General features: G+C 39.6%; 1 protein-coding gene across 1 annotated transcript in view; it reads right to left on the reverse strand.

Moving 5' to 3' along the window:
• TMC1 (transmembrane channel like 1) overlaps window positions 1-20,608 on the reverse strand; it is a 64,795-nt gene extending 44,187 nt beyond the window's left edge. Inside the window, exons 1-4 of the mRNA XM_062513436.1 lie at window positions 20,575-20,608; window positions 12,689-12,751; window positions 12,186-12,555; window positions 6,389-6,529 (exon numbers count right to left, since the gene is read on the reverse strand). Of these exons, the coding sequence (XP_062369420.1) occupies window positions 6,389-6,529; window positions 12,186-12,555; window positions 12,689-12,751; window positions 20,575-20,608 (608 nt within the window). The remainder of the gene's footprint in view (window positions 1-6,388; window positions 6,530-12,185; window positions 12,556-12,688; window positions 12,752-20,574) is intronic.
• Window positions 20,609-25,312: the final 4,704 nt, after the last annotated feature.

Genomic DNA, 25,312 nt, shown 5'->3' on the forward strand with positions numbered 1-25,312 from the left:
ACTAAGGATTCTGTCCCAGAGCCTGACCCTGCCCCTGCCCCAGAGACTAAGGATTCTGCCCCAGAGACTAAGGATTCTGCCCCAGAGGTTAAGGATGTTGCCCCTGAGCCTGATTCTGCCCCAGAGCTCACCTCAGGAAGGAACCATCCAGAGTGGGTGGGGTTTCTAGTGAAGGAGATGGGCCAAATGCTGAAGGAGTACCTTTCCCCAGCTCTTGAGAAACTCTCCCTCTGCCTTAAAGAGGGAGAGCCTGATGGTGCAGCAGTGGAACCCACAAATGTTACATCTCTCCAGGCTCCAGCTGAACTGCAAGGGCACTCACAGCCAGCAGCAGTTGCCCCCGTGGAAACTAGAAAGTCTAAGGTGAAAACAAAGCACCTAGATAATAATGATCAGAAAGCAGGGCCATCACAACCAGCAGGGGAGCCAGAGGTTGAGATCGTCACAGAGTCCCTGTCATACGAGAGTCTCCGTAATCTGCGTAAAGATGTTGTACGAAGGGGCCGTGAGGCTTTTACAACGTGGTTACTGCGGGTCTGGGACCTTATGGGTACAGGTGTGCAGCTGGATGGTACTGAGGCAAGGAATTTGGGACCCCTGACCCAGGACTCAGGTGTGGATCACATATTCGTAAGGGAACGAGGCCCCCTTTCCCTCTGGGAGCGGCTTTTAATGAGTGTAAGAGAGAGGTTTGTCCATAGAGAGAGAATGCAGGAGCACCACCATAGAATGCGCTGGAAGACCCTTGAGGAGGGGATCCAACAGCTGAGAGAAGTGGCAGTACTGGAGGTACTCTTTGGGAGGGGTGGACAACATGACAATGACCCTGACAAGGTCAGGTGCACAGGGCAGATGTTCTGGAATCTGGCACACCTGGGGCCATCTCAATACACCACATTCATTGCAGCCATTAATGCTGACACCAACCACAAGACAGTGGGTTCTGTTGCCAATAGGCTCAGGAATTTTGAGAGTATAATGAATGGCCCAATGCAGGCTCAGGTCTCTGCTGTGATTAGGGAACTCAGAGAGGAGTTCAAGGAGGAGATAAGAGGGGTGAAGGAGGAGATGAGGAAGGTCAATGCAGCACCAGTGCGAGTCACAGATCCCAGAGTTAGAGCCCAACGTCCCCCAGCTAAGGAGAGAGGATACACCCCACGAGCTGACCTGTGGTTCTTTCTGCGTGACCATGGGGAAGACATGAGGAGGTGGGATGGGAAACCCACTTCTGCCCTGGCAGCATGGGTGCATCAGCTCAGGGAGGGAAACACTAACCAAGGGAGCTCCACTAAAGTGAAAGTACCCTCAACTTCCCATAACCAAGATGCAGGGTATTACAAAAGGGAGGATGATTTGTCAGATCCCCTTGAGGGAACCTCCAACATGTATGCCCAGGAAGGAAATAATAACCAGTGCTAGAGGGGCCCTGCCTCTAGCCAGGGAGAGGCACGGGAAAACCGGGTCTTTTGGACGGTGTGGATCCGATGGCCTGGCACATCAGAGCCACAAAAACATAGGGTATTAGTTGACACTGGTTCACAGTGCACCCTAATACCATCAGAACATGTGGGGGAGGAGCCTGTTTCTATTGCTGGGGTGACAGGGGGATCACAGGAATTGACTTTGCTGGAGGCTGAGGTGAGCCTGACTGGGAAAGAGTGGCAGAAGCATCCAATTGTGACTGGCCCAGAGGCACCGTGTATTCTAGGCATAGACTTCCTGAGGAATGGCTATTACAAAGACCCAAAGGGACTCAGGTGGGCTTTTGGAATAGCTGCTGTAGAGGCAGAAAACATTAAGCAATTGAACACCTTGCTTGGACTGTCAGAGAACCCATCTGCAGTGGGACTCCTGAAGGTGAAGGAGCAGCAAGTGCCAATTGCCACCTCCACAGTGCACCACCGGCAGTACAGGACAAATCGAGATGCCGTGATCCCCATCCACAAGATGATCCGTGAGCTGGAGGGCCAAGGGGTGGTCAGCAAAACCCACTCACCCTTCAACAGCCCCATCTGGCCTGTGCGCAAGTCTGATGGAGAATGGAGATTGACTGTGGACTATCGTGCATTGAATGAAGTGACTCCACCGCTGAGCGCTGCCGTGCCGGACATGCTGGAACTCCAGTACGAGCTGGAGTCCAAAGCAGCAAAGTGGTACGCCACCATTGACATTGCCAATGCATTTTTCTCCATTCCTCTGGCAGCAGAGTGCAGGCCTCAGTTTGCTTTCACCTGGAGGGGCGTGCAGTACACCTGGAACCGACTGCCCCAGGGGTGGAAACACAGCCCCACCATCTGCCATGGACTGATCCAGGCTGCACTGGAAAAGGGTGAAGCTCCAGAACATCTGCAATACATTGATGACATCATTGTGTGGGGGAGCATGGCAATGGAAGTACTTGAGAAAGGAGAAAAGATCATCCAGATTCTGCTGGGAGCCGGTTTTGCCATCAAGAGGAGCAAAGTCAAAGGTCCTGCCCGAGAGATCCAGTTCCTGGGAGTAAAGTGGCAAGACGGGTGGCGCCAAATCCCCACTGAGGTCATCAATAAGATCACCGCGATGTCTCCACCAACCAACAAGAAGGAAACACAAGCTTTCCTAGGTGCCATAGACTTTTGGAGAATGCACATTCCTGAGTACAGCCAGATCGTGAGCCCTCTCTACCTGGTCACCCGGAAGAACAAATTCCACTGGGGCCCTGAGCAGCAGCAAGCCTTTGCCCAGATCAAGCAGGAGATCGCTCATGCTGTAGCCCTTGGCCCAGTCAGGATGGGACCAGAGGTGAAGAATGTGCTTTACTCTGCAGCCGGGAACAAGGGCTTGTCCTGGAGCCTTTGGCAGAAGGTACCTGGTGAGACCCGAGGCCGACCTCTGGGATTCTGGAGCCCAAGTTACAGAGGGTCTGAAGCCAACTACACCCCAACAGAGAAGGAGATTTTGGCTGCTTATGAAGGAGTTCAAGCTGCCTCAGAAGTGATTGGCACAGAAGCACAGCTCCTCCTGGCACCCCGACTAGCAGTGTTGGGGTGGATGTTTAAAGGGAAGGTCCCCTCTACCCACCACGCCACCGATGCCACATGGAGCAAGTGGATCACCCTCATCACACAGCGTGCCCGTATCGGAAACCCAAATCACCCTGGGATTTTGGAAATAATTACAAACTGGCCAGAAGGTGAAAATTTTGGTCTTGCCGATGAAGAGGAGCAAGAACAAGTGACCCGGGCTGATGAAGCCCCGCCATACAACCAACTGCCAGCAGATGAAACTCACTACGCTCTTTTCACTGACGGTTCCTGTCGCATCGTGGGGATGAACCGGAAGTGGAAAGCAGCCGTATGGAGCCCCACACGACAGATTGCACAAGCTACTGAAGGAGAAGGTGGATCAAGTCAACTTGCTGAACTCAAAGCCGTTCAGCTGGCCCTGGACATTGCTGAAAGAGAGAAGTGGCCAAAGCTTTACCTTTACACTGATTCATGGATGGCAGCCAATGCTCTGTGGGGCTGGCTGGAAAGATGGAAAAAAGCTAACTGGCAACGTAGGGGAAAACCAATCTGGGCTGCTGATGAGTGGAAAGACATTGCCAGTCGGGTAGAGAAGCTACCCGTAAAGGTCCGTCATGTAGATGCCCATGTCCCCAAGAGTCAGGCTAATGAGAAGCACCAACACAATGAGCAAGTAGATCAGGCTGCAAGGATAGAGGTGTCACAGATAGACTTAGACTGGCAACACAAGGGAGAATTGTTCCTGGCTCGATGGGCCCACGATGCCTCAGGCCACCAAGGCAGAGATGCTACCTATAAGTGGGCACGAGACCGAGGGGTGGATCTCACCATGGACAGTATTACCCAGGTTATCCATGACTGTGAGACGTGTGCTGCCATCAAGCAAGCCAAGCGAGTGAAGCCCCTCTGGTATGGGGGGCGGTGGTCCAAATATAAGTATGGGGAGGCCTGGCAGATTGACTACATCACACTGCCTCAGACACGCCAAGGCAAGCGCTACGTGCTGACCATGGTGGAAGCCACCACTGGATGGTTGGAGACCTACCCTGTGCCTCATGCCACTGCCCGCAACACCATCCTGGGCCTGGAAAAACAAGTCCTTTGGAGACATGGTACCCCTGAGAGAATTGAGTCAGACAATGGGACTCATTTCAAGAACAGCCTCATAAACACCTGGGCCAGAGAACACGGCATCGAGTGGGTGTACCACATTCCTTATCACGCACCAGCGGCTGGGAAAGTGGAACGGTGCAATGGGCTGCTTAAAACCACCTTGAAGGCACTGGGTGGGGGGACTTTCAAAAACTGGGAGATTAATCTACCAAAGGCCACATGGTTAGTGAACACCCGAGGTTCCACTAACCGAGCAGGCCCTGCCCAGTCTGAGCCCTTGAGAACACCAGATGGGGACAAGGTTCCAGTGGTGCATATGAGAGGTATGCTAGGAAAAACTGTTTGGGTGAACCCTGCCTCCAGCAAAGACAATCCAATTCGGGGGGTGGTTTTTGCTCAAGGGCCAGGGTGTACCTGGTGGATCATGCAAAGGGATGGAAAGACCCGATGCATACCCCAAGGAGACCTTGTTTTAGGGTGAACTACCTACAATACTGTGCCTGTATCTGTAACTGTATGGATGTCTATAATTTGAAGATTTTTAATTTGATTTGGCATGATGGTAGGGGAAAATTCGGGGTGGATAATGTTGAGGGTTAGTTCTCTCTCTTTTTTCCCTCTGTGGAATTTTCCCCATTGTCATGCTAGGATACCTGTTGACTGGGCCCTGGTGACAAGGGGGAGGGGACGGGAGGGAAGAGTGAAGCCCCGCGAGATTCAAACAGCCAGAAGAGGAAGCGGAAGGCTGGGCCTCGGCCCCATTTCCCCCGCGGAGTTCGGACGAGAAGGACGATCGCCGCCTGTGTCCCATCCCAGCGTCGGGAAACCACCATGGGACCCTGCCCGGCTGTCTTCTCGCTGTAACCTGCCACCATCCAGCACTCTACTGATCACCGGGACCCACACCGTGAGCGGAGGGCTCTCTCCATCTCTCTCTCCCCCTGGGACAGCTCTGCCATCACCCCCAGCCCTCCTGCAGCTCTGCGGGACCCGCCCGCCCCCAGCACCGGGAACTGCAGCTCAGGGAAAAGGTGCCTGCAGCCAAAAACACTGGGACTGAGTTACTGTTCTGTTTGTGGGTAATTTCATAGCTGTTGTTGTTCTTGTTTGTCTTGCTAAATATACTAGTAAAGAACTGTTATTCCTACCCCCATATCTTTGCCTGAGAGCTCTCTTAATTCCGAAATTATAATAATCGGAAGAATCACATTTTCTTTCAGTCCAAGGGGAAGCTTCTGCTTTCCTTGGCAAACACCTGTCCTTCAAACCAGGACACATAGGAAGACTGCAAACAAGTTTATCTACATGGGGATCCTCCAGCTGTAGACTATCCAAAATCTAATCTGCTCACTTATATTTTGTGAAATTTCTCTCACCTTCACAATGCTTCTACTCTACATCTCCTAGATGCTGTTCCCTTTTACTGCCTTTGATTCTTTTCATCACCTCTTTGCAAGTGTACCCCTTCCAAAACTACCTTACCTTCTTAAAAAATGAGTATACAGACTTTCTGCATTATATTTCAAGTCTGTTTTCTGTTCATATTAAAAACTCTCTTCAGGGCAGACTATCCTTTCTCTGATAAATACATTTTTGTAGTGTCTTGGCATTTCTGCAGTGAATGAGTTATCTAAAAGGGAGCAGAGAGGTTTTGTCAAAAGAATAAAGTTCTTTCTGTTTACCTGGTTCCTGTACTTGGTGGAAATTTAAATGTGAATAAACACTTAATTTTTGGTTTCGAAGTAAATATAGCAATAGGTTTGCCTGGGCAAAATACAGTTTTCTATGTAGCATAAATAGAAATGCACGAATGTACAAGTTCTGCTTTTTCATAAGTTATTTTTTTTCTTTCCTGAAAGTCAGACTAGGGAGAAAAATGGTCTCCTCTCTCTGTAGCAATTTTGAGGTAATCCTGCAATTGCATAATTTTTCTGAAAGAAGCTAAAGAGATATTAATCTCACCAATGGAAGAATTCATCAACATTAATCTAACTGAAGAAAAGGAAAAGATTTTTCCCTGGGTTGTAACAGAAATTCCAAAAACAAAAGGGTATTATTTTTCCATATTTGATTTCAGCCCTACTGGGACAAGAAAGCACTGATCTGCAACTCCATTTATCTCACCACTTACTGTGAGAATACCTCCTGGGAAAGAGAGAGTAGAGGTGGTCAGAAGTTAACTTTGTGAGTAGGTGCAGAACTAAAGTGAAAATTCAGAAAAACAGTGCAAGGCAGAACAGTAGATATTCATTATGGAAATCAAACCATACTTCAGGACAGACAACTTCTTTTTCATCTTCCATGGCTTGTTTCGTAGTGTGGCAATGAGTTTCTTTTTTTCTTCTACCTCTTCTTTCAGCTTGGCCAACTCCTCCTCTGTAATTGGCTCCTCCTCAGATTCAGAATCAGAGCTTCAAACAAAAGCAGGAACAAAAACATCATCAAAACTCAAATAGGACAGAAGCTTTCACAGAAAAGCATACTTTGTGTAAATTTCTGCTAAATTTGAGAGTAGATAAATGCCTTCACACTTGCACAGAAAGGGGGGGACACATTTCATTTAGACTTATTAATTTTAGTATGAAAGGCAAAGCCTGTACACGAAGTACAGAGCTGCAGGTGAACCAGCACTACACGTTCCACATCACAGGGACAGTGAGCAGCACTCTTCGGGTAAAATCTCACAGTATGTTATTGTTTCTGCAGCTGTAATCAGCCTCCTAAGAGTCAAACTCACAATGGTCAAGTGTGGATGCTGTAACTGCAGCCAAAAAAAGCCAACTTCTCCAGCTTAGTGTGTCACAGTAGAGAGAAGAGACACCACAGCCTCAGATAAGAAAAATTTAAACACCACATGACAGACTATGCACTTACCAAGGCATTAACATTTCATAGATAGGAAAAATTCAACACCATATTGCAGCAAGACCACAAGAAAGCAGCAAGCACAAAAGGAAAGGAGGTGCAACTGTAATGGTATCTCCAGGTATGTTGTGTCTGTGATCTGAATTTATTATCTATACATCAGCTTGCACTACCTTTGCAAAGAATTGCTGATTAAAACAATATTCACTTTCCTAAAATCTGCATAAATATTTTTTCTGTGAGCAATCTTGCATCTTATAAAATTATCAACTGGTGTTTCCTCTTTTTATAGCAGTGAGCAGGAAAATAATAAAAAGGAAATCAAAAGACTGACTTTCAGCCCTAAAAAGCTGACAGTGACAACTACCACTGAGTGATTTCTTGGTGATAGTAGTTTGATGCATTTCTATCTGTTCTTGTTGTGCTTTCTTTAGCTTCTTTTGTTTATTTGCTTGCTTGTTTGTCTTCTGAAAGTTTAAAACTATGTTGCAAATTTGTTCGGGGTTTTTTATAATGATTTTCTTGCTTGATTGGAGAAAATTCATTCTGCCTTACCAAGCAAATAATTTTCAGATATTTGCTCATACTTCATATTTCTGAGAGCCTGATATCCAAAATCTGATTTGAGAGCTGAATTATTCATTACCTAATGCATAGGTTCTATCTCCTGAATAATTTAAAAATTATTACACTTTTCTTCTACCAAAACAGATAAAACAGGTCCTTTTAGAGATCTAAGTTATATAAATGGCAGAAGAGTTTACCAGCAAGAATATTTATAGGGTTTAAGACAAACAAATGAAATAAAATCAAAATACTTTTTCAAATACGCGAAAATACAAATTTCTTATTGGTCATCTGCCTGTAGTCTTCATAATTTTTTTTTTAATTGCAGCAAAAGATTAGGGGATGAGCTGAAAACTTTCAGATACAGAGAAGTAAGCAAAGGGAAGAAAGAGGCTTCCATAACTCTGGGTTAGCCTGCTGTTTGAGGTTAAAATGTTATTTATTATCACACAGCCATAGAATCACAGAATTATTTGGGTTGGAAAGGACCTCAAAAATTATCTCTCTCCAACCCTCTCTGCCATATGCAAGTATACCATTGACTAGATCAGTTGCTCAGGACCCCATCCAGCCTGGCCTTGAACGCTCCTCAGTTGTGAGGCATCCACAACTTCTCTGAGTAACTTCATCCAGTGCTGCACCATACTCTGAGTAAAGAATTTCTTCCTAACATTTAATCTAAACTCTCTAAATCTAAATGCTCTCTTTCAGTTTAAAACCTTTGCCCCTTGTTCTGTCACTGTCTGGCCATATAAAAAGTCATTCTCCCTCCTTTCCATAATTTGCTTCAAGGCACTTGAAGGCCACAGAGAGATCTCCCCAGAGCCTTCTTGTCTCTAGGCTGAACAATTCCAATTCTGTCATCCTGTCATGTGGGAGAGGTGCTCCAAACCTCTGAGCATCATTGTGGCTCACACTGAATAGGCAGTCACCTTAGAAAGTTTTACCCATCAGTCTTACCATTTTGGGCTTCACATGGCAAAAAACCAGTATCACGGAAAACTTAAAACTGCATAAAGAAAAACTGCTACTAAACACCATATCTATTTATTGTCATAACAGTATAGTGAAGAGCAAGTTGAGAATGGTATGAAAACTGAAGTCTAAAGGATAACAAAGTGATTTGAGCATAAAATTTTGAGGGAAAACGCAGAGAGTATAATGTCTTCATGAAGGACAGAAGGGTTAAAGGAGTCTGATTTGAGAGAGCTCAGAATCCTTTGTCACAATCAGCTGCTTTGCATTTTACAAAGCAGAGTGGTGTGCCTGATATTAAACATTTCCTTTGATGGAAGATTTCTGGGTTATGCAAAGCTGGAATTTTCTGGGTTATAATGCTGCAGTTAGAGGGTGGAAAATATGAGGGCTTTGTGCTAGTGCAGTGAGCTTACTGAGAAAAGGAAGCTTAGCAGAACACAAGAGGTCAAGTCAGCATAACATGGGCTTTGTGCTCTTTGCCAGCTACTGCTTTGTTTGTCTTTACAAACAGGTCTCATCTTCCATTCTTCACTTTCCTTTGCAACCAGAAAAATAATTTTTAAAATCCAAATCTCAGAGTTTCTTTAAGAAATCAGTGTTATCTAGTTGTGTTTACATTATGCAACCAAATTTGGTAGAGCAAGAGCAGACTTTTCCTTTAGCTCAAGTGGTGGAACACCATGTTATTCAAGTCAGGAAATCCGAATTTTTTCTTCTGCAACCATAAGTCTTAGCCTTTCATAGAAGATTTTTATTCACACATCTGAAAGCCAGTAGGGTTCATGGTGACCTGCAGGCTAACATAAAGCATCGAATATCAATAAATACCTTGACATCAAGCCCCCATCCTCCCTGGCTCTAAATCAATACACATCTAAGTCAGTAAGCTCTTGAAATCAAGTGCTTCTTCAAGTTACACACATAATTAACTTCTTCATTGTGTTCATCTGTAGTTTGGCTTTACAACCTTATACATCTCTATTTTGGTCTTAGTTTCATCTCTTCTTTATGGATGTAATCTACTTTCCCCTTTATTTCTGTGTATAGCATTAAAAACTAGGATGAAAATGTTTTCTTTGAGCTATGATGTTTCAGGATAAGACTGGTATGATTTTGAGAATATTGTATGACAATTAAATAAATTTGACTAAACTTCAAATCTTTCTTTCTTTTTTTTTGTGTAAATTCTATTTATACAGATAATCCCCATAGCATTTCCTGTCAGTTAATGCTTTTCAGTTAGAAAAAAAAAAAGCATTGTTTTAATCTTCCATATACCTCCAGGCTTTCACAGAAGTTTTATACTCTCAAGGCAACCCAATAGAAGTCACTTTATTTACTCACTGATAGATAGAGCTATGCATTAGGAAGAATATAATCCCATTCCTGATTATTTTTCCTATGTGACTGCACAGTTTCTAAAATCAATCAAACAAAATGAAACAAGGCAGTAAAGAACTAAACCCTTTTTTTAACCCATTAACATCTCTGACCCCCAGAGTAAGACTAAAGGAGAAATTTTTCATTGATATTTGATTATGGTTGATGATTATGATGATTATGAACAGTGTAGAGCAGGCCCTCCTCACACCCTCAGTAACAGTTAACAATCAACCTCATCAACTACCATTAACTTTTAAGAACAGATTTAAAATTTACCCAGATAAACTCCTTTCACCATGGCATTACCCCAGGAAACTCAATACCACAAATTAACCAAGAATGGAATTTTTTAAAAAACTGAAACAACTAATCCAGAAAATCAATGCAGAGTTCTTCTAAGATTCTCTTGTACCTTTATGTAGAATAATCAGGGCGTGAAGAGGTTTTCCTGATTTAAATGAAAAGTAGAGAGGGGGAAGAGGGCAACTGTAGCAGATTCTACTAACTTGTACTGTGACCTCACCAAAATGGGCAATGTTGATAGAGTTTAGCAAAAGCGACAACAGTGGTAAATACAATATTATCTCTCTGTCAAATAGTTTCACTTTTCATTTAGGGAAATGTTTTTTGTGCTTTCTTTCTCGACTTTTGATTTAACTCTTTTAATGATATTTCAAGCTTAAACACCTTCGTAATTAAAAAACTTCATCAGCAAGGTCCATGTTTAAACAGTAGACAGCATTTGTTGTGATAGGTCCTCACAGACTTGCTAGACAGTCTGTATTTCTATACTGATAACCTTATTTTCCATTCTGAAACTTTGCAAACCCTCTATCACAATCACAGCCAAACTGATCACCTGCTATGATACCTGTCTACTATCCTTCATTCTTAAATTATTTTGTTTTTTCTTTTGAAAATATTTTAAAGTATTCTTATTATTCTGCAATCTTTTCAGCATGTCCTGTAAGTCTACAAATATAATATTCTTGAGTTATTTTTGAGACTGTCCTCAGTTTTTCTTCAAATGTTGTTAGGCTTACTGCTTTAAGAACAAAGTCTTGTTCCCAGTAGCAATTTCAAGATATTTAATCCAAAATTATGTATTTTAATATTGAAAACTTTGGAAGACAATGAAAAACATTTTGCCCTTGTTCAATATTCTATTTTCAGTGGCCTTTTAAAATTAATGCCGACTAAATGTTTACAATGAAGACAAAAATAAACAAAGGAGCATAGGTTTACAGACAGGGCTGTTGATATGTGAGTACAGGAAACTGCACACAGGATTATAATATTATTATATTGTTGCCACCACAGTGAAGAGCCAGCAGAAAGAAAGATTTTAGGCATTCTCACTCTCATTGGGAAGGAAAATGCAGTAGAAACATGTAGAAATGGGATCAGAGACAAATCAATACAATAGCATATCTCACTGTATTTTTTTTTCCTCTTACTCCTGCTGCGCTCTCCAGTGATGCCTCTGGGAACAAAAACAGCTGTAACAAGTGCTGGATGAGGAATGGGAGTTTCTCTCCCTTTCCACTGAGATAAGTGTGGCTAGCTCCATTTTCTCCCTTATACATTGGTCCCAGGGAGCAAGCTTTCAAAAGCACAAGAAAGGACAAGGAGCAAGGGAATGCTGGGATGGCAGAGAAACAGAAATGTTTCTCTGAAGTGCTCCATTTCACTGGCATCTTCTAAAGACCCCAGGTTGCATTAGATACTTTGGAAAGTTGAAAAGTGACATTTCAGAGAAAGTGAGTGACAGACAGATTGGAAAAATCCCATCTCAGTTATTGGTTCTGGGTTCCTGAAATTTTCGCACTGATCTCAAAAACCTGGTTCACAAGAATGTGATCTTCTGAGAAGCATCAAGATTTTAGTTCTATACTGGAAACAAAACTTTGCTTTCTTGGTGGATTATCAGCTTGAGGTTTGGGGCATTTTATTTTTGCAGAGAGAAAAAAGTGAGGCAGTTCTCACCTGCTATTACCTTCCTCTATCTCTTTCTCTTCTCTGTCATTTTCACTCCCTTTCTCTAGAAAACAGCTCGTAGACTTGGGATATAACTAGATACGAATTTCTGGAAAGTTCTCATTTCACTCAGCCGTCATTTCTTCATTGCCAGACAAAAAATATCTGACCAGTTCTAATTTGACCCCCACAAGTAAGGGAGTCATATTGACTCTTGGTATCTCAGAGCTATAAGTGAAAACAGATTTTATGTAAGATAACTATGGTTTTATTATTAAAAAAAAAAAAAAAAATTACCCTGATCCTGATTTCTTTTTGTCCTTTTTCTTCTTGTTGGCCTTCTCTTTTTTCCCTTTTTTATCAGGTTTTTTGTCCCCTTTCTTCTCATTTTTACCTTTCCCTCCTTTACCCCCTTTGTCGTCTTCCTCTTCCTCATCATCTTCCTTGGATTTCTGATTTGCTTGATTCTTCCTGGCTTTTGCAGGTTCCATATCAGAATCACTGGCCTCATTTCCAGCTGTTCGTCCTCGTCTACGGTTTCTGTGCCTGCGATGGCCAGCTCTCCTTGTCCCATCTTCATCATCCTCATCCTCCTCATCACCATTCCTGTCTCTCCCTCTGGCATGTGCCCTTCTGGTTCTTGGTGTTGCTCTCATCCTCCCTTTATCTGTGGTTGATTAAAAACATTAAAACACATGAGAAGAGGGTACATGTTAGAAGGAGAACTTTCCTCCTCTTTCATTCTTACTAATAATCAGAAAGTATCTATGCCTGGCCTCAAAGTAATCCAAAAAACTGACCTGTTCCTTTGTCAGTTTCTTCATTCTCAACTGCACTGCCTTCTTCATTGTCATCACTGCCATCTGTTATTGGAAAAAAAAAAAGGCCAGTGCATGTGAAGGGTAGATCAATCATTAGGAATTTGGGGGTTTCAAGAAATTCTTGGCAATTATGGCTTTGTACTTCTTTACAACATTTTATGAAGCCAGCCTTTTGGAGCATGGCAAACAGTTTTCAAGAGGGAAGATGAACACAGAAAAACTTTTCCTTCAGTACTCAAATAAATAAACCTCAGAGGGACACCAGGAATCATTCTTTCTTATGGAAGCTATATATAAGAAAGGAGGATCCTAAAAATACACTAAAATTTGGAGAACAAGAATGAAAATCTTTCACAGAAAATTTTCTGAGAATGAGAAATAACTGGCTTTGATTAAAAAGTACTAAAGGAATAATTTTCTGATTTGACTGACTGGAGGGCATAAAGCTCCAGACCTGCAGCATAGCTGAAGAGTGCGTTTCCAGAGAGCAGACCTGCTCTCAGTTCCAACAATCAAATCTTTAAGCAGAAGGACAAAACTTGATCCAACTCACTTGTATGCTCTACCACAAACAAGTTCTATTTTACCATTCTATCACATTACATTTTTTTCACATTGAAGGCTTTAGAGGGATTTTGTATTTACAGAAGACTGTAGTGTTTCTCCTTAGAAAAATCTTTGGTTTGGAGTGGACCTCTTGTTTAAATTTTCATTTTCAAAATGTTTAATAAGAGACAATGTCTGTGCTACCCATCAATAAGCAGAAAAATACTCACTTCATTTGCCTGGTACACTTTGAAACTGCAGTCATGGATGTATAGAGAATAAACTAAATAATAAAAATACCCTCATATGTATTATATCCATCATAATATCTAATTAGTGTGTTATTTAAATATGTTGGTATGAACATATTAGTTAACATGTAAGTAATCTGAAACTGCTGCTGAAACTGTTACTGATATTCCCTAGGAAAGTTTCTTCAGAAGCAATACTTGAGAAGCCAGGTTCTAATGGGCCCTTTTGTGGTTTTTTTGAGCTTGTATGTGTGGGAAAACACTTTAGACACATGGGTAGTGTTTATAGAAATAGATGGTAGTAGAAAATTAATAAGAAGACTAACAGAGACTAACCTGAAATAGTAGAAGTAGGTAGAAGTCATTCCACTCCTATATAATCTGTATATTCTTTGTGTATATTGTTTCCCCTCTGGACAGGTGATGGGTGCTGATCCTTATAGTTGCATTTTTCAGGTGAAAAGTTGCAGCTATCTTCCTTTTTCAATAATTTCTAAAATTTCTGACATTTTCTTTATATTTTTTTCTTCATACATTCCCTGGTTCCCCAGTTTCTTTTATAAATTTTACTAAGCCACTAACAACTCATTGAAAATTTATACACAAATTGATTTATTTAGGAGCTACTGTAGCTAACTATGAAGGACCTCTTGGTTTTGCCTAGTATTAAAGAAAAGGAGCAAAATATGACAGGCTCCAAACAAGAAGGAATTAACACTTTCTACCCCTTCTACAGCATCTGCACCATAATTTTTAAGACTATGCAAAAATATTGTAATTTGATATTATCATTGGAACATGACAATAAGTGCTCCTTTGCTCCTCCTGGACACGTGCCTCCTGCTGCTGACAGTAACACGATCTCCTTTGATAAAGACCATTGTGCTGCTATTGAAAGCTTCCAAAGATGAATACAGACACCACTAAAGATATATTTCTCATGCAACAGTAGGGCACTATCTCTTATTGAAACAAATGCTTTGCTGATCTCCTACGGCCAAACAGAAATTCCCAGAAAAGCACTTTATTGGTTAGAGATTGGCCTTAGTGCAGCCTGATGAGCCCATACCATAAGCAAACAAATGGGAGTTTACCATATATACCAAAACACACATCAGCAGTGAAGTCTACCAAGCTTGAGTTGACATCATGTTGACATAACAGAGGCAGTGACAAGGGATTGGGAGACATAGAGACTTAAACAATGTAGAAGATAGCTGCTGGAGCCTGTTTGGTCCTAGTCACATAAAGATAGCAAATTCACTACACTGAAAATTGGAGATAAAATTCTAAGCTAATTTACAGATTTCGGACTGCTTGAAAAGAACATTGAATACACTGTTATGGGTGAGCGTGTCTGGATATTAAGTTCTATATGTTAATGTTTTTTAATCTGAATTATCACATGAGTGATAAAGAAAAATTAAAAAAAAAATAAAAAGCCTATAATCAAACAGAAACAGATGTCACCATAAAACACCATAAAACAAACCTAGAAAGCATGACCAGTGATTATATGGGATTATCAGCTAGAAGTTGGTACTATAAACATGCCCAGCAAGCACTAGTGCACCTTCAAAATTTATGTCTGCAAAGATTTGAAATTGTATCTCCAAACTGAATTTCATATGGAGATACAGTGTGTTAATAGGAAGACTGTTCGAGGTGTGTCCTTTCAGTCTGGTGTGTCTATAAAGAGACATCTTCCAGGTCTTGGGGTATGACACGGATGCATACAGAGAGCATTTTGCTGAATCTCAAGATAGAGCTAAAAGTAATTGATTGTAGCAGTCATGATAGCAGTTGGTGTTGTTTAGAAGAGAAAAAAATCACTGAGGAGAGGGAATGAAGTTTTTTCACCCCTGAGAACTGTTTTGCACCACAAATATACATGGGTTCATGTAACCTGCTCAGCCACACCACAGGCACATTGCAGCTACCCCTGGCAATTTGTATTTCAGACAAGCTACAGTAATAACTATTTGGGTCAGTTTTGCACTTATTATTGAAAGACCAGTGTTGATAGGTGGCTGGGTATTTGAATAAGCGATAAATAAGCATCACCATATGTAAGAATGCTGTTACTATATTGTTGTTGTTGTTATTATTATTATTATTATTATTATTATTATTATTATTATTATTACTATTACTATTATTATTACTATTATTATTATTATTTAGGGCACCAGAATATACTTTTTTATGCTTGGGTTTGTTAAATTGTAGTATTCATTACAGGGAAAAAAATCCTCACTATATGGGAAATTTCTATACTAATCTCGAGAGTTTTTAAACAGTTCATGTGATCCCACTTATCAAAAGTTCAGTGAATACTCCTGTAAAAACAACTAAGCATCACAAAAGCACTGTCTAGAATTACTAATTTTTCCAGAAAAGCGTTGATAGAACCTCTTATCTTCACAGTATTAATATTCATGGGCTAATAGCAGCCTTTGACTCAGATAACTTGAGTCAGTGTGACCCAGACCAAAAGCTCAACTGCTACACCTTCCAGGATACATCATCTTGTCCTAATGACAGTATATTTACATATGTATCATTAAATGTACTTGAAAATATAGCCCATAACTCCTTTTAGTCTAGGTAATCCAATCACTTTCTTATTTTATTTCCAAGTAGTTTAAGGGAAACTTTCTCATCTTTCTAGATTAAGGGCAGTGATAGTGTAATCTAAGTAAGCTATCATTTTACTTGAAGTGTTATTTAGACTATAGCCATAAATAATACTGCAAGACTTAAAGAAGGTGTCCTGAACAGGAGCTCAGACCAACCTGCAAGTCACAGGGCAGAATATCAGACAGCTCAGAAGAAGGCTACAAACACTGACATGTTGGCTGTTGAGGAAACTATGGGCAGGAAAAACATGCATAACACCGCAGTCTTTGTTCTATGCAGTGTCTATTTAGCAGATTGTAAGAATTGTTTTACCCTTACTTTGTTTCCCTTGTTGTTTGTACATCTTCTATCAGAAGCTATCGCCCGGATTTCATGCTTTGGATTTTTTTAAACTTATTCTATATTGATATACTTTTATGGATCTTTCACTGTGAGAGGGAAAATAATTCTTGAAACTAAATCATAGAACATGGCCCATTCTTGTGATCTGTGTGCTCCCACTACTACTGTGTAAAGCTGATTGCTGCTAAGCAACTCTGTGCTTTGATGCTACAAAAAAATTCAGTGGAATGCAAAGTAACCTGTATATCAGAAATGTTGTCTGACTTTTTTATATGTTATAAAATAAATTTCTACTTCATTAATTAATTGTCAAGCCAGAGAAATGGATCATTTGCCAACAGAGCCTTGTAAAGCAATTACTGTGTTTTCCTCTGAACTGGACTATACATTTTCAGTGCTGGAAAGACATCAGCCTAGATAGATAATAAACTAAATGTTCAACAAGAGAAAATGTCAGAAATGCAAGATTGTATTAGACAATAAATGCCTGGCAAGTAGTAGTCAAAAAAGGGAAGTGATATGTAATACGCAGTTTATATTAACATACATTTCCATATTATTCTTTCTAATCATGGATATATTAGTGTATCTCACAACACTTCTGAAATAATAAATAACACTAGAAACAACACCTGTGAAATACACCAGAAATAATATATCAAGATACCACAGAAAGACTGTTGGAAAAGTGAATTAGTGCAGAGTTCAACATCCAAGATTTGAGACCTTAACTAGAAATCCTATCCTCTTAGTCTCCTTTCCAGACTTTGGGAAGACCACCTTGGCCCACCTTGGGCACATAAGAAGAGGGCTTGAAACACAGAAACCTCAAATCAGAGTTACATTTATAGCATAACCATAATGCTCAATATTTCAGACTATTCTTTATTTTTCTCTGTTCTTCCCAGTCATTGTCACAAATTCTACTTCCAGTGAACAAACATAAAAATCACACAACTCAAAAAATGTATCCTGACCAGCAACAGCTATGAATTTATAAAGTAAAATAATAATTGCTATTCAGTTACACACAAACTGGCTAATATATTGCTTATTTTTCCCATCTAAATTGACAATATCATGAATACCAATATGACTATTTATGCTTCAATGTCATAAGGACACCTGGGTCTTGGAAGACATACTAGTCTTAATGTACAGTGCTGTGCCTTGAAGACCTATATGCCTGAATCATTTCCAGAAATTGTCTCTGGGGCAATGAGTTTTCCCTCTCTGCAGTAAAGAAAATTCGCCCACCTAATATTTGAAATGTTTGAAATCACTATTTGAAAAATACACCTGGGGACCACAGGGAGCAGATGAAATCTATTCAATTCACATCCATAAACAGCTCATTTCTTCTCCACAGGTAAGAAAAAATTGCTGATTTTCTACTGCAAGGACAGAGACTGAGCTCAAATAGGTCATGTTGACACTGTAGCTAGCATGGGATACATCATCTGATTGCACTCTCTTTCTGGTTTCCTTCTCTGCTGTATTTAGACATTGCAAAGTTTGATAGCTGTCTCTGTTTGAGGGTCAGGACTTCTCCTAGGCTAATCCTCCCTTCAGGGATAAATAAGTTGTTTATTACTTATGATTTCAGTGCAAGGGTTCTAAAATCTGATATCACTGTTACAAAGCTTACAAAAGGTAGAGGGGGAAGACAGTCCAATGAGAAGCCCCTCAGTATTTCACCTTTTTCAGGGAAACACACATAAAATTTTCCAGGCCTCTGTACCATACTCCATCTCTGTGGATACACCTGTGTTCTCTTACCTGTGCCCTACAAAGATCTAACCTTGGAGTGCTGTGCCTTATCCAAGACTAGAGAGCTGGCAAGCTTGCAGGGCACATTGGGAGCTGTAGTAAAACAAGACACAACACTTGCATGTGGTCTTCATCACACAATGGGGTAGTGGAGGGATATTTTCCATTTTCTTTGCAGTCTGTACTGCAAGAATTAGGATCAGAATATTAAGTGTTCAGTGCACTCTGAGAAGTCTGAGACTGCAGCAAATTATACCAGTTTGGCCTTTTCTGGTTCTGAAATGGGATTTATTTAGCTCATTGTCATTCACTAATAATGACATTGAAATGGGAAGAACACGTGATAATACAGAGAAAAGAGTTTATATTCAAGTTAAAAATGAAGGGTTCTTAGTGGATGTCAAGTCAATTGTATTTTTTACTATATCATAAGAAAGCTCCTTTAAGTCTGATAACTAGAGCTGATCAGATCACCACATATTCTTTTTGCTATATAGAGAGTAATAGGCACCTTCCAACTGCTCCTTTTCAAAAATCCACTCTTGATTTTTGCCCTAGGTTGCCTTTTCCTGTATGAGATGCCAGGAACAATGAATTCACATTCATTAACTCAGCGTAATGAACCATACATCTCCAACTATCTTAGACTTTGAAGCAGACATGCTGTGAAACAAGAATCACCAAACCAAGAATGGCTTCACTAGAGGCAAAGATACCAAAAAGCAAAACTGCATTATCTGAAACTGTTGCAAGAATATTCCTCAAGACTGTCAGCAGTGATGATACAAAACCTCCTGTAAAGAAACTGCAACTAGATTAGTTCTTGAACTCTGTGCTGCATAACTCCAGCCCCTGGACTTTTTAAGTTAGAAGTAGATTGAGAAATACATTCTGGAAGTCTCATAGTTATTTGTAATAGAAGTCCAGCTTTTCTAGTGTTCTGAAATCATATTGCAGTCCTATGTTTGAACTCACATGACCTCATCTCCAAATGCACACATAAATGGTATTAAGAATGTTAGGTTTTATTGTAAATTATATATACAAGATGAATTTTCATGGGGGAAAAAGTATCAAAGAATGATCATGATTCAGCACCAAAAATCTATACCTTCTCCAGGTAAAAAGTGTGCAGTATTGGCTTGCCATGGGAATATCTTCTATAATTCAAATGAATAATGAAGTTACTGAATCACAATACAAGTCAATTCTCAGTCAGGTATTTTCAAATAAAAGGCAGATGTTTATGACAAACTGAGAACTTTTTAGTCTTAGAATTCATTCATTATAAATGCTAAGAAAAATATATATGTTTTATGATCATGCTCATAATGTTTCTTATGGAGATAAAAATTCTTTTGTAACCATTAAGTATTTTGCCTATCCTGAATTGAATTCTGTGACTTTCTTGTGTTAAAATGAGTTCCATTAGCATATACTTCTTGAAAATTAAACTGGTCAGTAAAGTGTTGTAGAAAAAAAAATGAGGTGAAGAATAATAAGAGGAGCTCAGACAATAAAAGGAGCACAAACTGGATGGACTTTAAATATGAACTCCCTGTTGTACTCTGTCGAAATGCTCAGCAGTCCCTTCTGATGTTCTCTATTGAAGTATAACATATTTTACTAGTATTGAGTGTTATAATTATGGATCAAAAATCTAGAAAGCCCTCTTTAGTAGTGCCAGGCCTGGTACTTAGAAAGACCTAAAGAATAAGGTCCCTGTAAATTTTCTTCCATGGTGAAGACAAGAAACATCATGCTTGTCGCACACAATAGAGATCCTTACTTTACAAAGAGCAGCACTGCTCATGACAACTGAGAGCATTTCCCATATTAGACTTGCCTTGCCCATTGCCAGAATAAGCCATTAGGCATTATTATCCTACAAAAACATTTTTTAGATCCAGAACAGTGTAGCATTAGTACAGAAACACTGTTAACCTTACTGTGAAGAATTTTTGACATTTCATAATAAATATTGTAAACAGTAAGAAAAGGAGGCATTGTTTTTGTGCACCTTACAGAAGCTACAAAATATCACTGTTTTCTTAGTCTTACCTACAAACTACATAGAAGTGTAAGAAAAGTAACAGTAGTCACAGTCTTTTGCTTTACTAATCAATGGAAAGCCACACTACCATGCTACAACTTGTCTACTTCCAAATAAAACACATTTCTGAACAAAAGTTAATGAATTGTGACTAACAAGATTTTATATTAAAAATAAGTAGAAGAAAACAGAATTTTCACACTATTGAGCTACATGCAGAAAATGAATGTGTGCTTAAGTTGCATAATTATATTTGTAGTTACCGTTTCCTTCTGTTGACTTGTCCTGTTTAGTCATCGTGGTGTTTCACAGGGCTGCTTCAGGTGCCAGACATACAGGAAAATGTCTAAAGTCTGAGTGGCTCAAGATGAAGCATGCCACAATACCATCCTGCTTGTCACTGAACGGATGGCGCTGGTGAAGTTTCACTCACTGAAATATAAGAAGATACTAATTTGGTAAGTGATAAATCTTTCATGAATGTTTAGTTTGCTATTTAGGTTTGGCATACTAGGATTAAATGAATCAAAGAAGTTATTCACCTTCTTTATTATTGCTGCTGAAAAACTCTTCTGCAATGTACTTGCTTATGCCTAACACTAATGTTTAAGTGCTTAAGTGCCCTACTGAGGAAGGAGGTAGCACAGTGTCTGCATCAGTATGCTCTCATGCTGCATACAGGTCTACAGTTCTGCACATGGAGGAAGATTAATTTGTCAAGAAAAGTCAGCTTTTACCAGAGACATGCTTGCTTAACTTGAATTGCTTTAATAGAACAGCCTGGTCCTGATTTAAAAACCTTAGCAAAATGGGACAGATTCTGATATATCTGCTGGTTTATATTTGCACCTCTTTACAGCCCTGTAAAGACTGTAAAGAGTCTTGTTTCTGCCTTTTTATCCAGATATTACACCTCAAGTTTACCGGATTTACCAGTAAATGTGTTAATTTAGATCAAAGTTTTGAATAGTGAAAGAAAGCCAAAATGTAGTTTACAGGATGAGTCATGTTTGGAAGTAAAAAGAATATGTTACAAATAAATCAACACTAAATACAATTCTTGCATTAAATATTTGTATTTAACTAGATAATTCCGTCATAATTCCTCATCTGAAATTCTTTCATTGTGACACAGCTGAAAAAGAATGTAAGCATCTGCAGAATAGCCTACCTTCTCAGATGCTCCTTAGTGGTGTCTGGATCCTCTTACACACAGGGCTGTGGAAGCCATTTCTTTTTGTTTGGAGCTGTCATTCAGGTGTGTGAAGGAAGTTTATCTGGAAATTAACCCAGTGAGGCTGACTACTTTACCTTTTCATTTTCAAGATTTAGCACAAGGTTGGGGTATGGTTTGGATTTGTTTTGTTTTGTTTTGTTTTGTAACATGTTCCTATTTCTCTTAGAGCACTAACATCATATGTTTGAAATATTCCCCAAGAGATTAAGCTTGCCTTTATGATTTTAAGAGTCCCTGTGCTATAAAACATGTTTTCTGAACTAGAATTATTCCCTTTTACTGCATTCTTGTATTAGTCATTGCATGATATCCTATATCTTGTGTTTTTATATACTTGGGAAAGACTTCTAATACAAAACAAGAAATTTAGGAAAACATTCAAATCATCTCTGAATATCCCAGTTAGACTATGTTTCAGGTATTCAAAAAAGTAATAATCATGTTTCAAAACTTCAGTTGGTAGACTTCTGTATTTTTTTAATAACAAAAAGAAAAATTCTTCTTGGGAAGAATGATGACCATGTTTTTGCAAGTACTTGCAATAAGAAGCAGTGAAAAAAATCTAATGAGATATTTTGTAGATGCAGTCAAAATGGGATGATAGCACTGGTCCTATAAGTTCTTCTTCAGAATTTAAAGTTAATAATACCTCACTTGCATCAGTTAGTCATACTGGAAAATATTTTACTGGATATACAAAAAGGAGAGGGACAAATATTGAATGCTGACATCAATCTTACCCTAGAAAAACACAAAACACAAAAATAAGAGATGCAAAGGCAATATTTTTAAAAATACATAAAGTTATACATGCAGTCTGAATGTTGTCTGTGGTGTATATTTGTTATAATGTACATGAATTGCACATTCCACTTTATGTGTTTCTCAAGGTCTCTTGACTCAGTCAGCAATCAAATTTCATTAATCACTTTTTCCCCAGTACTTGTTAGTGTTTCCAGTCTGGTTTGTAGTTTATATTTTTGGCTGTAGGATTAAATGTTTCTTTAAGTTTCACCACTTGCTGCTCTCAGCAGTATGTCACTGTGGGGCTGCAGTGCAGACTGGATCACTAATCAAAGCAAATAATCAGTTTCTTAAGTCAGCTTAATGCAGTGATCCCATCCACAGCACAGTCCACAAACAATTGTATTAGCACAAGAAGAAGTAGTCAAATTTTGACATGATGTGGGAAAGGGCAGCCAGGGTCAGGAGACAGGAAGAGGCTGCAAACCTTTGAAGAGTGACTTGTCACTGGAGCTAATACAGCAAGGAGATACATGCTAGACTTCCCTTTATCCTGGGAGTTCAAATTCTAATCAGAGATTAAGAGCAGTTTCTGTTTATGCTAGTTTCTCTTTACAGCACACAAGGCTTGAAAGACAAAAAACTCAAAACCCCCTCAAAAAAAAACAAACCAAACCAAACTAAAACCCAAGCAAGCAAACAAACAAAAACCCCAAATCACTCTAATTTTGTTCTGTACCATAGCAATGAAATCAGAACAATACAGAATGCTATTAACAAATTTTTAAAAAATATATATTAAAATAGTCCCAGTGCAGACAGGTTTAGAGAACTGACCTTAGTCCTGACTGAGTTTGTTGAACACTGTGAAAGCTTCCATTGTTAGCAAACATGTCACATTTTATTCCCTTTGTTCAAATCTGCATCTCTTTGTCAGAAACTCTTATTATATATTCCAAGAGCTGAAGCATGCATGATAGGCAAAAGTTGAGGATGGCAATACACAATTATTTCTAGCTGAAAATCCATAAGAAGTGGAAAGTGCTGGTCTGTATATACTTCCATATACTGCTGAAGTGATAGTCATCTGCCAAACACATAAATCCAGCCAGGGAAAAGAGCAATTACACCAAAGAAGGATGACATAACCATGTTTTGTATAAACATTAATGCCTCAGTAAATCTGCAAGCAGCAATTTTGCTTGTAAACAGCTTTTTAAGTTACAGTGCCACAACCTAGGCACAACAAATCACTGTATTTTCCTTCACACTTCTACATAGCAGCTGAAAACCCTTTCTACAGCCATGAAATGAACTAAATGTTGATTTTTGCATGTTTCAAGGTGATTTCTAAACTTAATGCGAAACATAAGGCAATATTTTCTGACAAACTTTGTTAAAGGTTACTCTTTACAGGATGGAATTTTAAAATTCCATTTTGTTTAGAGACACTCAAAATGTATATTCTGCCTGTTGAAGGACATTACAAAATCAGGGAGCTCTGGAAGAGATACAAAAACAGTCTGAATGCATGGCACTGTCACTAGCAGAAACCCCTTTTTCATTCTAATGTACTACTTAACGTAAATCTTTCCCTAACTCCGCATTCAAATGTCTCAGACTGAACAGCATTAACTGGTGAGTCTGTGCCTACTCCCCTCATTATCCCACATCTTTTCACAGTTGAGTGGATGATTTTGCCAGCCACATCTGGGAGCAGCAGGAGGCTGCACCAGGAAGAGTCTGAGGTGGGATGGGGGTCAAAACTTCCCCTAGGGCCACCAGCCTCAGCAGGGCTAGCAGAGCAGAGAGGTGACACTGGCACTGGGGGGACCCTGGAAAGGGTAACAGTGAAAGGCACAGTCAGATGACAAATCAGATTGATTAATTTCATGCCAGAAATTTCCAAAAACTGACTTGAATTATTTTTGAATATTTATTCCCAAGTCGACGAGTTGAACATTGATTAGGGAATGCCATAGACAGAAACACAAGTAACGTTGTTCTGATGCCTCACTGGTATTGACTGAGAAAAGAGTTACAGTGTAAATCTGCTTGTAGAGAGAGCTTTATTTGTGCGGAAATCTCTGAGCTCCTTGTGGAAGGGAAGTCAGAAAAGTTAGAAAAACTACAGAGAATGCAAACATACTTTTATAATTATTTTTTCTAAAGCCATTTGTAATATCACGGGCATTTCTGAAGTACTGCATTTCACATTTTTCTGGAAAACTGGAATTTAAGCTAAAAGTGCAGCAGGATGTACCTTTCATTGGATTTTCATGGTGGGCAAAAGAATAGGGTAGAGAGAAAAAACATGAAAAGCCTCACAAGGAAGGCATTAAAAAATTCTAGTAAATTGTTGTGAATAAAGATATTCGAGTGATCAGATTTAGAAGAATTTATCCAAATTTGGCTTGGTCAATGTACCTATCCTGCTCTATTAGTAATTGAAATGCCTTATGAAAATCTCAAACCTACTTTAAAACCCTAAATATTTACTAAAACTCTCTAATTTTTTTCTTTTTTTTTTTTATTTGAAAAGGAGGTATTCAACAGAGTTTCTACAGACCCATATTTTCGCTCTTTGCACCATTTCTGGAAATGTTTGGGAATGTCATGTGAAGATATGTATATATATATATTTCCCTAATGATAATACTAATTAGAATTAAATAATTCTCCTTAGAATCATATTCTCATCTTTCTTCTAGCAAAATTAATGGCTGAATGAATGGTCAATAACAGACCTGGTTTTTATTATTATTATTATTATCCAGTAACACACAATGGCATCAGAGGCTGCCTATGTGACTGCTTGTAGCACCTGCTATGCTAACAAACGGGCCCACTGCTCAGTTAATTACATTTACTACTTATGTGCAGCTGCACCCAATGGAGGAACTCCAGATTTACTTCCATGACTTGAAAAATACTATGGTGCTCAAACCCTGGTCATACAAACTGAGGCTTGAAATACATGCTTGAAACCATAAAATCACATTTCCCTTAAAACCAAAGAT

The sequence above is a fragment of the Cinclus cinclus genome, chromosome Z (genome assembly GCF_963662255.1).
Source record: "Cinclus cinclus chromosome Z, bCinCin1.1, whole genome shotgun sequence".
NCBI classification, from domain to species: Eukaryota; Metazoa; Chordata; class Aves; order Passeriformes; family Cinclidae; genus Cinclus; species Cinclus cinclus.